We start from the raw sequence: 13,849 nt of genomic DNA, 5'->3' as shown, positions 1-13,849 counted from the left end.
GTACAAATTTACTCCATTTCACCCAATAGTCACTTTCCCTGATTTTGAATAATTATTTCAAATTTTGCCAAACAGAACACTAAGCTGCAGACCTGCTAAATAATTTTGTAATTAATCTGTTTTTCCAATGGACACAAGAAACTTTCATACAAACCATGTAGATTAATCTCTATTTTGATCAAATTTTCTTCAACAACTCTAGCTGAACACATTTGTGATCATGCATCCTGCTCAGAAAGTTCATCAATTATTCACTTCAGCACAATGTGTATCTGCTCTTTGGTTTGACTTTGGACAAGCTTGTACACCAGTGGTTCTCAACCTTTTTCTTTCCCCTCACATATCAGTTTAAGTATTCCCTATGCCATAGGTGCTCTGTGATTAGTCAGGGTGGGGGAAAAAAATAGAAAACCACTGTCTTAATTATACCTAATTGACTCGCTCTGGCATGGTTTCATAACTCCAAATGAAATAGGCCAATGACAATTTTTCTCAAGCAAAATATTTCAATAGCAATTGGGTCTAGAGCACTGAGTCTCAACCTTCCCTTCCCACTCACATACCACCTTAACCAATCCCTTACTAATCACAGAGCACTGATGGTATAGAATATTGAAAGTGGTATGTGAGTGAAAAGAAAAAGGTTGAGAACCTCTGCTGCAAACTTTAATTGAAAGAAACAATGGCAATGCAGCCAGGTGCCACAAGACATCTGAGTACTTCTAATTGCCTCAGTATCCCTCCCCACCCCCCCCCACCTTGGGTAATTTAGCAATGTTCAGCAGTAGGTGAGCAGACTTATTAAATGAAACAGGGATTGGAGAGATGATGTGGAGATTAATGTTCTGATCTAGTGAGGTTATACATATAACAACTTTTTTTTAACGATTTAATAAAAATATTCATAAGAGTGGAGACTTCAGAGATTGCATAAAGCACCTTAAATGTCATATTCACACCTCAAATACATATTCCAATAAAATTACTATTTCTATGCATGTATGCTTTGCATTGCAATCTACCTCAGACACTAAGTGAGGTCATGGTGTCTTCATTGAAAAAGACAAACCACTTTTCAAATAATTTCATTACTTTCACCTGAACAGGTTGGCAAGGCTGTTGTTTGATGTCACATGCAAAAAATGTGTTCAAGCCTAGTCTGAGCTTTGGGTTCATGTTCCGATTCAGAAATGTTAAGGTTACCAAATGAGTCAAACTAGCGCATGTACAATTATCTGTAGAAAAAACATCCATTAAAAATTTCTGTAAATCCTTTGTTCATCTGCCTTTCGTAGACCTTTACAAAATAGAAGTTACATCATGGGAAGTCAATAGTGCAACTATTAATAAATGTTCTGTATAGTGTTTCTGTGCAGTACCTCTGCATACTTTGACATTGAGCTGGCTTCCACAGCGTAGACTATCCTAGCTCCTGCTTGAACTGCAAAGAATGAAAGGATTCCAGAGCCACAACCAACATCAAGAACAACCTATAAACAAAAAAAAGGCACTCATTTTTTTATGATCGTGTTAAACTTTAGTCACAGTAAATGTTCGTAGGGAGAACAACTTCCGAGATACCTTCAGACAAATTAATGATAAGTAAACAAGTCTTCAAGTGCACATATAGGTCTCCCTAGTCCCAGGTTTTGAGGTAAATTTTAGGCCAGTTTGTCCAAATTATCTGGTAGTTAGGCCGTATTCCTTTAACATGTTAACCTTGCTGGATCCATGTTGGATTAATGGATAAAAGACAATCTCCAAAATTTCCTGGTTATCATTTCCACCACTTCTAAATTAATAAAACCCCTGCAAAAGATAGTGGATGCATCACAGGCAAAACTCTTCCAACTATCAAGAAAATCTACATGCAACATTGGAGAGCAGAAGAAATCATTAAGGATCCATGCCACTCAGGACATGCTCTCTTCTCGCTGCTGTCATCAGGGAAGCAGTATAGGTGCCACAAGACTCCTACTACCAGGTTCAGGAACAGTTGCTCCCCTCCACCATCAGATCCCTAAACAACAAACTCAGAGATGCCTTTAAGGACTCATACTTTGCACATTATTTATTATTGAATACTTTATTTTTCTCTGTATTGTTTAGTTTGTTTATATTTCTTTCTTTTGTATATACGTCATTCTTGAGTACAGTTTTTTTGCACTACCAATAAGCAGAAATTTGGCCTGGCCTGCAGGAAAAAGAATCTCAGGATTGTAAGTGATATGCCAGGAGCCCGAGGTTCCCGCTGCATTTCTGCTCGAAGATAGCCATGAGAAGACCGATGGGCCCCGATCTGAGCTCCTGAATGCAGAAATATTCCAAAAACGTGTAAAATGGATTTTAAAAATACAGAAATCCATGAAAACGTGGAAAATTCACATGCCGGGTTCTACATGCAAGGCCCAGATATTCTATTATATGAGCTCTATTGTGAAACCGCTGGCTGAAATAGAAAGATGCCTCATTTACATTCTGGAATATTGATATTAAGAAAGAGACAGTGTTAAGATAAGTAGCCAGTATCTAATGGGATCTGTCGCAGGTTATAGAGTGAGGCAAGGAAGGAGATTTCTGGGGCCTTAGAGATTCTTGTGTTCTCTTTAGCTCAAGTGATGTTTCAGAAAACTGCAGAATAATCAAGATTATCCCTTTCTTTAAGAAGGGCAATGGGAAATTATGGGCTACTGAGCCATACATCAGTGGTAGGAAATGAGCTGTTCCTTTATCCAATAATTTCCTTACCATTGATGTCAGGCTCACCAGCTTAGAACTTCCTATTGCCCTTCTTAAAGAAAGGAACAGTTTGTCAGCATAGATGTTGTTGACATAGAATTTAGAAAAATATTCAATGAAGTAATAAAATCATATGAAGATGTAAGAGTAGGCTATTCAGGCCTTTGAGTCTTCATCATTCAATACAATTGTGGCTGATCATGTGACTTCAGTACCCTCTTCCAGCTTTCTCTCCATTACATTTGATTCCTTTACCCAAGGGTCAGATCAAAATATCAATAATAGAATATATCATGTTCCCATCCATTCTTAATCCCAGCCTTTGAGTCTGATCTTAAATCTAGTAGGTAATTATAAATACATGATATTAATCCACCGTGAATGAACTGTAAGTCAAAAAATAAATTAAATTGAGATTCAAATAAAATCCGAAAGCTTGGACTGAACAAAATCTCCAACTTGTAAATATCTAATAAAACATCTATTAGGAAGATTAAATTTAGCTGACAATTGCTCAAAAGAGGCAAAGTTATCTTGAATGAAAAGATCTTTATAACTTTTGATACCTAATCTATACCATTCCTTAAAACGTACATCCAACACCAGTGGTTGAAAAAGATAGTTATCTAAAATAGGACGAGCAAGATGATTAATTGATTAATAATCCCTCATTTTGTGCCAGAGAAAAAATTAAAACTGTTTTACACATGCGCGGTACCAAAGAAAAAAGTTGCAAAAATATACCAAGTCTCTTAAAGGGGCAGTCCAGGGTTTCGACCTCTGAACAAGAAGGTGATACTTCTCCAGTGGAAAAGGCTTCAGAGAATATGAGAGTGAAGAAGAAATGTCAAGCTCAGAAATGGAGCGATTTCGAGGCAAGAAAAAGATTTTTAAGAAAGAAATGAATAAGATTGAGACTAAAATAGATGGACTTGCTGTAACTTTGGAGAATAATTTTAAATTGCTGACTGCAGAATTGAAGCAAGTTGAAACAGATTTGACAGTTAACGTGGATAATTCTTTAAAGGTGATAAATTCTTTGGCTTGGCTTCGCGGACGAAGATTTATGGAGGGGGTAAAAAGTCCACGTCAGCTGCAGGCTCGTTTGTGGCTGACCAGTCCGATGCGGGACAGGCATAAATAATGTACAGAGAATTGATAAATTGGAAAATAAGATTCAAGATGTTCAAGAAGTATTACAACGTATTAAAGAGGTCAAAAATGTTTGAAGATACATGACTAGTTTAATTTCAATGAATGAAAAACTGTTGGAAAAAGTTGATATTCTGGAAGATAATAGTAGAAGAAATAATGTTAAAATAGTGGGAATGTCTGAAGATAAAGAATGTATACTGAAGATATTTCGAGAAGAACATTTTGAAGATAAGATATTAATTGAGAGCTCATAGAGCTTTGAGACCAAAACTGGTCCAAGCCAGAGACCCTGATCTATCCTGTTAAATTTCTGAAATACCAGGATAGGGAGGCTTCTTGGTTTGGTGATGAGAAGAGCTAGAGAATATGGACCTTTGAGCTATGAAGGAGATAAGATTTTTTTTTAAATCTAGATTTGAGCCAAATTCTATTTAAGGAAAGAATTTAATCCAGTTAAGAAAGTTTTATATAATAAATGTTATAGATTTGTTTTGTGTTATCCAGCTCCTTTGAAAATATTTGTTCCAGATCAACAGAATGTGTTTTTTTTAAAACAAGCTATGTACAAGCCAAAGAGTATGCTCAGAATTTGTCTAAAATTCAAGTAATAGAGGGTACCCATTTGTTGCAATGAATTTGATGTATAAAGAGAGCGGGTGTTATTCCCCTCTTTTTTTTCTTCTCTTTGACAGATGAATATTTTTTTTATATTGGATGGAACTGTTGCTTAGATAAAAAGTCCACCCCCCCCCCCCCCCCCATGTGTGGATCGGGGGATGTGTTAGTTTGATTTCTGGCAGCCGCATGTGTTTTCGTGGTTTGCCCATGCATGTGTTTTCATGGTTTGCCCATGGAGGGTGGTAGTGCTAGCTTCTTTAGCACTTGGAGATGTTCAGGATTAAATTAATTTGTTGGAATTCTTCTTGGATAGAAGTGATGAAAAGGCATTTTATAAATAAAGAAAATGAATAAAGCAGTTAAAGATTATGAGTTTTAATATTAATGGAATTAACGGACAAATAAAAAATAATTTTGTCATATATTAAGAAATTGGGAGTAGATATCACTTTTTTGCAAGAGACTCATTTAACTAAAAAAGAAAACATAAAATTAAAAAGAGATTGAGTAGACCAAGTAGTTTTCTCTTCATTTAATTCTAAAGCTAGAGGAGTGGCAAGTTTATTTCAGAAAAATCTGCCAGTTAAGATTCAAAATGTGATTACAGATCTGGCAGGTAGATTTATAATGATAAATTGTCAAATGTTTTCAGATTAATGGATTCTGTTTAATAAATATGCACCAAATATATATGATGAAAAATTTATACAAGATACTTTTTTGAATTTAACAGATGTTCATGAAAATATTTTAGAGGAGGAGATTTTAATTTTTGTTCATTAGATAAATCATCAAGAACAGTTAAATCTAAGGCAGTCAAAACTTTGTAATATTTAATGATGGATTTAAACTCAATTGATATATGGAGAAGGATACATCCTAGAGATAGAAATTATTCTAATAGATTTGATACACATTCTAGAATTGACTTTTATTTTGCTTTCAGCTCAAAATCAATCAAGAATTTTGAATACTGAGTACAAAACAAGAATATTATCTGATTATTCTCCATTGTTGATTGATTTGGAATTTGCTGAAAAGCAACGGTCAGTATATAGGCGGAGATTAATTTCTTTGTTTTTATGTAGATGTTGATCCACTATGTGAGAAGTGTAAAATTTTTGAAGCTTCACTGATTCATGTTTTGAGAGTGCCCCAATTTAGGAAGATTTTAGAAAAATATTTTCCGAACTTTATCAACAATTTTTAAGATCAAAATTGAACCATGCCCTTCAATTGTTTTGTTTGTTTTTTCCTGTTTGATTGGGTCTGGGCCAGTGTAGTTCAGTATTTGGGAATGATCCCATATGCAACTATAGCATCATCCTTTTCTTCCTTCCAGAAAATCCCCATCCCTGAAATCAACAACCAACTTTAATTTGCCTGCTTATTCTAAATTGGCAAACCAATCTGTGGTGAATCTATGCTGAGCTGTCAGTCTCCCACTATGCCTAGCCCTGCTTTATGGACATTGGGCGTGTATTATCTCTACCACTTAAGACACTCTCCGTGGGTATAACTGTGTATGCACCTATTGTCTTTCATTCCTGCAGCTCCAGGATGAATTTTTTTGGCACTTTTCTTCTTATCAGTGGGAGTATTTTTTGCCCTGCATGCTTTAGCGAAGTGGCCACGTTTCCCCACAGGCTGCAGGTATCAAATCAAGCCGGGCACTTATATCTGGGGCGCCAGCTCTTATCACAGAAGTAGTATTTGCCAGGGGTTTGCCCCTTTTTCCCCTTTGGGGTTCCAGCACTCCTGGATGTTTCCCTTTCGGTTTCCAGGATTTCACTGGACGGTCTGGCACTTCTCAGTGTTTTGTCTAGAGTGACTGCCCGGTCATAGGTCAGGGGCTCGGTCTCTAGTGGCCTCTGATGGATGGAACTGGAGTCAATTCCATTGACAAAAGCATCCAACTTCAAAGTATTACGGTGTTGTTCCACATTAACTGCCCTGACATCGCATTCGTTTGCCAGCGAGTTGAGGGCCAGTGCATAGGCAGCATCACTTTCCCCAGGTTTCTGGTGTCTAGTCAGCAACTGGTGTCAAACAAGTACCACGTTCCGGGGCACCGCATAGTAAACGGTCAGTTGTAGCTCCTCGCATTACAACAAAAGGGACCTCACTCAGTCGGGAATTCAGGTGGCCCCACTGTATTGCCTCATCAACCACGTTGTTTCGAGCCATGTAGTAATCGAAACAAGCAATCCAGTGGTTGAAAATTTCTCTGGCTCTTGGGGCAGACTTGTCAATTACCTGCTACTCTGGCTTGAGTACTGCATCCATTTCTGCTAATAAAATTGAAATGCTAGTTAATGAAGTAGACAAAGGCGGTGTAGTCAGGCAATAATCATGGCTTTTATTAGCAGAAACTAATGGTACAATAATGAAAGTCAATAGGTGCATACACAGTTATACCTTTCCCCTTGAAAGCTTTTGAGAGAATTAAAGCTGATATTGCCAAAGCTGCACTCTCATCCATTGACGAGGATGTCCCGTTCCAAGTGAAAACTGATGCCTCAAATTGTGCTTTAGCAAGAACCCTTAATCAAAAGGGCAGACCCGTGGCATTCTTCTCCCGCACGTTACACGGACCTGAACTTAAACATCTGCCCATTGAAAAAGAAGCCCAGACTATCATTGAAGCTGTTCGCTACTGGAGATACTTTCTAGCTGGCAGGAAATTTACCCTGATCACTGATCAGAAATCTGTAGCCTACATGTTTAGTACTAAACACAAAAGTAAGATTAAAAATGATAAGGTGGCACGCTGGCGAATAGAACTCTCAACTTACAATTATGAGATCCTGCACAGACCTGGCAAGTTAAATGATCCCTCTGACACATTGTCACGAGCTGCTGCCGGTGCTCAGCTTGAGGGACTAAAGGAGATTCACAAGCAGACTGTGCCACCCAGGGGTCACAAGATTCTTCCATTAAGCAAGGGCTAACAACCTTCCTTACTCCCTCGAAGTCAGAAAACTGACTAAAAGCTGTCCTGCTTGCACAGAATGCAAACCGCAGTATTTTAAAGCTCCAGAGGCCACTCTCATCAAGGTGACCTGACCTTTTGAGAGGATCAGCTTAGATTTTAAAGGGCTGAAACCTTCTAACAACAAAAATTTATTTTTCCTTACTGTAATCGATGAATATTCAAGATTTCCCTTCACGATACCCTGCCCGACGACTCAATGGTGTCTGTCATCAATGCACTCGACAGAATTTTCAGTATTTTTGGTTTTCCCAGTTACATTCATACAGAGGCTCAGCATTTATGAGTACAGAGCTGTGTCAAGGTCTGTAACGCAAGGGAATTTCCACCAGCCGCACCACAAGCTACAACCCCCTGGGCAATGGGCAGGTCGAAAGGTCTAACGCCACAGTCTGGAAGACTGTTAACCTCGTGTTAAAGACACATGGTTACCCTGTTACTCAGTGGCAGGAGGTGCTGCCCGAGAAGCTACATTCTATTCGGTCTCTACTGTGTACTGCAATAAATCAAACACCTCATGAACGTATGTTTACTTTTCCAAGGAAATCAGGGACTGTGATGGACTGGCCAGCCTGTCTATCTAAGCCTGGAACCGTACTGCTGAAGAGACATGCTCGGACCCTCTAGTCCAGCCAGTTCAGCTACTGCACACTAACCCCAATTATGCCCACATTAAATTCCCAGATGGGAGCACGGACACTGTACCCCTAAGAAATCTGGCCCCGCCTGGTTGACCCCTTCCGCACACCCCTACTCGGAGAGATCCTGAGAGGTTGGAATCGCCACCCTAGCCTGTGACCCCTAGTAAGCTTTCAGATGGCTATGCTAAGGCCCCACTGCCTCATGCTGGTGATTCTGGAGTGGGTCCAGAAGTCCGGCCTTCTCACACTACAGTCCAGGGAACTGTATCAACACACCCAGTTCCCAAGGCTGCCACCCCTGCACCTGTTCTGATAAGGAGGTCTACTCATATCCATAAACAACCAGAGAGGCTTCAGTATTCATAAACATCTCATTATATTCTGATTGCCCTGCTAGTTACTAGCCTTGTTTTGGCTATGTCAGTGAATTCTCAATGCCATTTATTTTATTGTATTACACTTGCAGTAGATTGCTGGCTTGCTTGAATTCTACTTGGCAGCTGTCCCTTTGATTTTAACCCTATTTCTGCCAGGAGGAGACTGTAGTGAATCTATGCTGAGCTCTCAGTCTCCCACTATGCCTAGCCCAGCTTTACTGACATTGGACGTGTATTATCTCTACCACTTAAGACACTCCCTGTGGGTATAACTGTGTATGCACTTATTGTCTTTCATTATTGTACCATTAGTTTCTGCTAATAAAAGCCATGATTATTGCCTGACTATGCCGCCTTGGTCTACTTCATTAACTGGCACTTTACAATCAAAGAAAGAATTTGTATGCAAGGTGCAAAATTGGAAAGTCTACAGATGCTGTAAATGTAGTTTGCAATGGCTGTTTAAATGCCATGAAAATTAAATGCCATTAAATTTCTCAATGTTTACTAATTTTAGAAAAGTAGAATCTTATTGTTAGAAATGGCATGTAGACTTCTCAATTTTGGGAGTTCTATATGTAGATTAGGATCTCAGTCAATCCAAATGCTTGTGACCAGCATTTCACTTGGTGAGAATTAGTGCATTTCACTCTAATGGACTAAAACAAGAGTCTTGGAATAAAGATTTAAAAAATAAAAAGCAAAATTACCCAAAGCATCAAATTTGGAGAAATTAGTGGAGACAGGATGCTTGGAGGAGATGAAACGCTAACTCATCTTTACTGTGTGTGCGCAATGAATGGTATGAATGACAGGTAAATGTGACTTGACTTATTGCTTTTGTATTTGATCACAATTTGAGAGTCAAGTTCGGATTGAGAAAACTGAGGGATGAATGAACTGGTTTAAGTACTAAGCTGGTCAATGCAATTCCTGAATTTTGAACACTCACCTTGTCCTTAAAATCAACATGATTCTGGAGTATTGCTCTTTGATAAGTAGCAGTTCTTATATAATCCTGCATCATGTTCTGCTGCTGTGATAAATTGCTGTAAAACTGAAAGGAAAAAAAAAACAGAACATGATTTTAGTCAGGAGCAGATAAATTCAGAGCATTGGGCTGATACAGAGCAAACAGCAGATACCCTGCAATCTGGATACTGTTAGGTCTGCTTTGTTCATGAATGAGTGAGTCAAACACCAGACTGAGTCGAAATCAAGGTTCTTTGTTCTTTATTGCCGGATTGTAACACTTGCAACTAACAGTGTTAGTTGGAGAAGGCGCATTCTGCCGTTATCAGCAAGTGGTGTTTTTTTCATACCTCAGGATACGTACTTAGTAAATGATCATACCATGACATTGTCCAATGAATAAACTGTTGCTATCCTTCTCTGTTAGTCTGCTGCACATCATTCTTGTTAGTGCAAAGCTTATCTTGAGTGTACAGGGTCACATCTGCATTCTATTACTCCTTAGTACTGGGTGACTCCTTCTCCGGTCCCATCTCATGATGTTTTTACCTTACAATACCCTGTGATCAAATAATCTATTTTCACTTAATGATGGTTTGATATTGGATGCAGATCCTGAGAATATTGATTAAACTTGAGTGCATTACAAATTAAAAAGACTTCTTTCTTACTCATCATAAAAAAAATACTAGGAATGTTGCTAAGATAGGGGAGATAGATATTTTCCATTTTCCAGGGAGTTGCTTCTGTCTTGGGAAGATGCTAAGACAGAAGATCAGTCAAACATCACACACCATTTGATACTGAACAGAGCAATCACTTCCCAGTAAAAATCTACTATATTGACTTCCTCATTTTACCTATAGGCAACCACAACAATTTAAGCCATTTAACCTTCTGGAAAGCAGCTGCTTTCATATTTCACTCTCTCCATAGAATTTAAAAGAAATTAATGTAATTTTGCTCTCAAACCCTCCGGACGTATTTTCCACAAGAGATCCCTGCCTTCAATGGAAGATGGCAAAAACAAAAGAACAGGAGGGATACATTTCACCAGATAGATAAATGAAATTTAGCTGCAGTTAGATACTGGGTATATATTGAGAACTTAGTCATAATTGTGTGAACTTTATAATTAAATCCAAGAATAGGTAATATAGCTTAAATTTAAAAAAAACAGGAAGCAGGTCAGCTAGCAACTGTTAGAAGAGAAACTTTGCATCTTGCTCACTAGTTGCAGCTTAACCAGAGGAACATGTACAGCATTTCTGGGCATTATGAACAAGGTACAATATGTACAAAATCTTGAATTTACGAACTCATTTTTGTGCAAAATCCATGTGGCTGCAATGTGGAGCTTCAAGTTGGATTCATACTTTTTATTTGAGGGCAAATCAAAAAGCTGTAGTTCCATTATCCAGAACCTAATGTCTTCCCTACTTAAATCTCCATACTCCTCTTGGCAACTTAATGGTAGAATCAGACTGGTGAAAACAGAAACAAAAACAGGAATACTGAAAGAACTCAATCAGTTAAGCAGTGTCTGTGGATAGAAAAACCAATTAATATTTCAGTTCAGGGACTCTTCCTGTGTTTTTTTTAATTTTTAAACTTAGACATACAGCACAGTAAAAGGCCATTTCAGCCCACAAGTCCATGCCGCCCAATTTACACCCCACTAACCTACCCCCCCAACAGGATTCGAACAGTGGGAGGAAACAGGAGCCCATGGGGAAAACCCACGCAGACTTGGGGAGAACATACAAACTCCTTACAGACAGCTCCTGATCACTGGCGCTGTAAAGGTGTTGCGCTAACTGCTATGTTAACCTTGCTTCAGATTCCAGCATTTGGGGTTTCACTTGTTTTCTATTGTGCAGTAGGTTAGGTCATTGATATCCAAAATTTCTTCTGCCACATTCATCACAATCCCACCACCAGACACATCTTTCCCTCCCCACTTTCATCTGACTTTAGCAGAGATCAGTCTCTCAGAGACCCCAGGTCCATTTTTCCCTCCCACTCAACCTTCCACCTCTTAAACATGTCTGCTAAAAACCTTCTTCCTTAGCTCCTTTCAGGGCCACAATCAGACCAGAGGCGGAGCTTTACATGTACTTCTTCTAACCTGATCAACTTCTTTCGGTGTGGCCTCTTCTACAATGGTGAGATCAAATGCAGATTAAGGCAACCACTTCATCAAACATCTGCACTGTCTGTGGATCTAAACATAGACCCACATAGTTCTGCATGTCCTTGGCCTCATCTATTGTCAGGGAGAGGCCAAACAAACTTCAGGAACAACACATCATATTCCTCCTGGACAACTTAAACCCAATAGCATGAACATCAATTTTTCCAGCTGGTTTCCCTATTTTCATCTCTTTTCTTCCCTCTTCTGTTTTTTTCTTAACTGCCCCTACTAGTCTCTCCCCATCTCCCAACTTTTTTAAATTTATAAATTTAAATTTCGTTATGCTGCACAGTAACAGGCCCTTTCAGCCCATGAGCCCATGCTGTCCAATTGACCTACAATCCCCGGTTTGTTTTTGAACAGTGGAAGGACACTGGAGCCCCTGGGGAAACCCCATGCAGACATAGGGAGAATGTACAAACTCCTTACAGGCAGCCCAGGATTCCAACCTTGGTCCTGATCGCTCATTGATAGCTTTCCTGTAGCAAGGTGACCAAAAGTGCACACAATACTCCAAATTTAGCAACGTTGCTCTAACCACTACACCAACTGTGCCACCCTAATTTTTTCCAGTACCCTATCACCATTTAGCCTTCCCCAGGTTCTTGCACCCTTTAATATAGTTGACATTTCCCTTTCCCACTTTAATCTCAATAATGGGTCCTGATCCACTAAATTATTATTTGCAAGGAACCGATGCAATCTGTGAGCTGCTGGCAACTGCAGTCGAGGGATTCACACTGGGCTACAGATTCCTAGAGAATGGTTCAAGTCTGACTGAACTGATACCAGGTATCGGAACTGGTACAAGACGGTGCCGAAGGGTTCCTGATCATGTCAGATGTTCAGATCTGGAGCTCGGGCTACTGATGGTTTGGACTGGATTGGGTGGCTGCAGGAACACTGGAAATGAATTCATGGACACACAGTGTCTCAGAGGGAACTCTCTTTCTCTGACTGCAAGAGGCACTTCAGGCAATTTCTGACAATGGCAAATCTGACTGCCTCGTGGAAGATGAAAACAAATTTTGTGTAACATGTGCACTGACAATAAATTGATTCTTGAAAATTGTTAAAAAGTCAAAATCCACTATCTGCTTATAATCTCCAACTACAAAAAAATCCTTGACACGTACTGGAACATCATTTTAATCTGTTTTATATATAACCATTACCACCATGTCCATTGCTCACCTCAGTCGTTTCAAGTGTATTGAAAATCTCATTACTAGCAGTTAGATGTGTACTTAAGTTTTCACTCCCTTTATTGCTGCTTGCAATGGATTGTTGTCATCATTAGTGTGATCAGATCACTTGATCTGAGCAGGTATGATGTTACCTCCTCCCCACCCACTCCCATGATTGCATCCCTCTCACAATTATTTTCCTCATCTTTGTGGCAAATTGCATAATCTTACGTGGTGTTTTAACCTTTCTTAAAGGGGAAATTATCATTATTGTTGCCCACTCCACCTCTTCCATCTGTTGACTTCTTGTCCTCTACCTAGCACCTCCCTGCCATCCACCTCCTCATTTTTATACTTGGATGCTACCTGGCCTGTTGAGCCATTCCAGCTTTTTTTTTTTGTTGCATACTCAAGGTTTCAGCATCTGCAGTTCTTCTATTTCGCCAGGTTGTAATAATAATAATTCATTTAAGAATGTTGCCATTCCACACTTTTTCTGTGACACTTGATCTGGTGAGAGGACAAAATAGGACTCATTGAGCACAGCAAAAAGGAATGAAATTGAATTTCTCAGCATATCTTTTCTTCAACCACAGACAGAACATTTTAGTCACTGACAAGAAATGCATAATGATCAAACTGATGGATTCTCACCTGGAAGTACTGTGTTGCAGAAGCATCTTCTGTTCGTTGGCTGAATGCAGAGGGAGCTTTATTGGAACTCTTAAAAATCTTTAAGGAATTGTAAAAGGTAAAGAACCCTGCAAACAAGGGGATGAATTGTTTTGAAAATAACTCAAACATCCTGTTGAAAGTGAATGGACAAAATGTTCAAAGACACCAACACATAGCATTTTTGAAACACTTTCCTGACAGCACTTCCAAGCATTATCAGCAATTCTGGTTGAAGTTGAATCATGGACAACCTTGACATTTATGCTACTACCGTAAAACCTTATTTTAAGCAACAGTGA

The 13,849-nt window shown here is 39.0% G+C and overlaps 1 protein-coding gene across 1 annotated transcript in view; it reads right to left on the bottom strand.

Annotated features, from left to right (window-relative positions):
* The window catches only part of carm1l (coactivator-associated arginine methyltransferase 1, like), a 102,162-nt gene that overhangs the window by 57,272 nt on the left and 31,041 nt on the right, over positions 1 to 13,849 (bottom strand). Inside the window, exons 3-5 of the mRNA XM_069927428.1 lie at positions 13,530 to 13,636; positions 9,475 to 9,579; positions 1,380 to 1,490 (exon numbers count right to left, since the gene is read on the bottom strand). Of these exons, the coding sequence (XP_069783529.1) occupies positions 1,380 to 1,490; positions 9,475 to 9,579; positions 13,530 to 13,636 (323 nt within the window). The remainder of the gene's footprint in view (positions 1 to 1,379; positions 1,491 to 9,474; positions 9,580 to 13,529; positions 13,637 to 13,849) is intronic.

This window comes from Narcine bancroftii, chromosome 1 (genome assembly GCF_036971445.1).
Source record: "Narcine bancroftii isolate sNarBan1 chromosome 1, sNarBan1.hap1, whole genome shotgun sequence".
In the NCBI taxonomy this organism is placed as follows: Eukaryota; Metazoa; Chordata; class Chondrichthyes; order Torpediniformes; family Narcinidae; genus Narcine; species Narcine bancroftii.
Note: the sequence above shows the minus strand (reverse complement) of the source record. Positions and strands in the feature narration are given on the sequence as shown.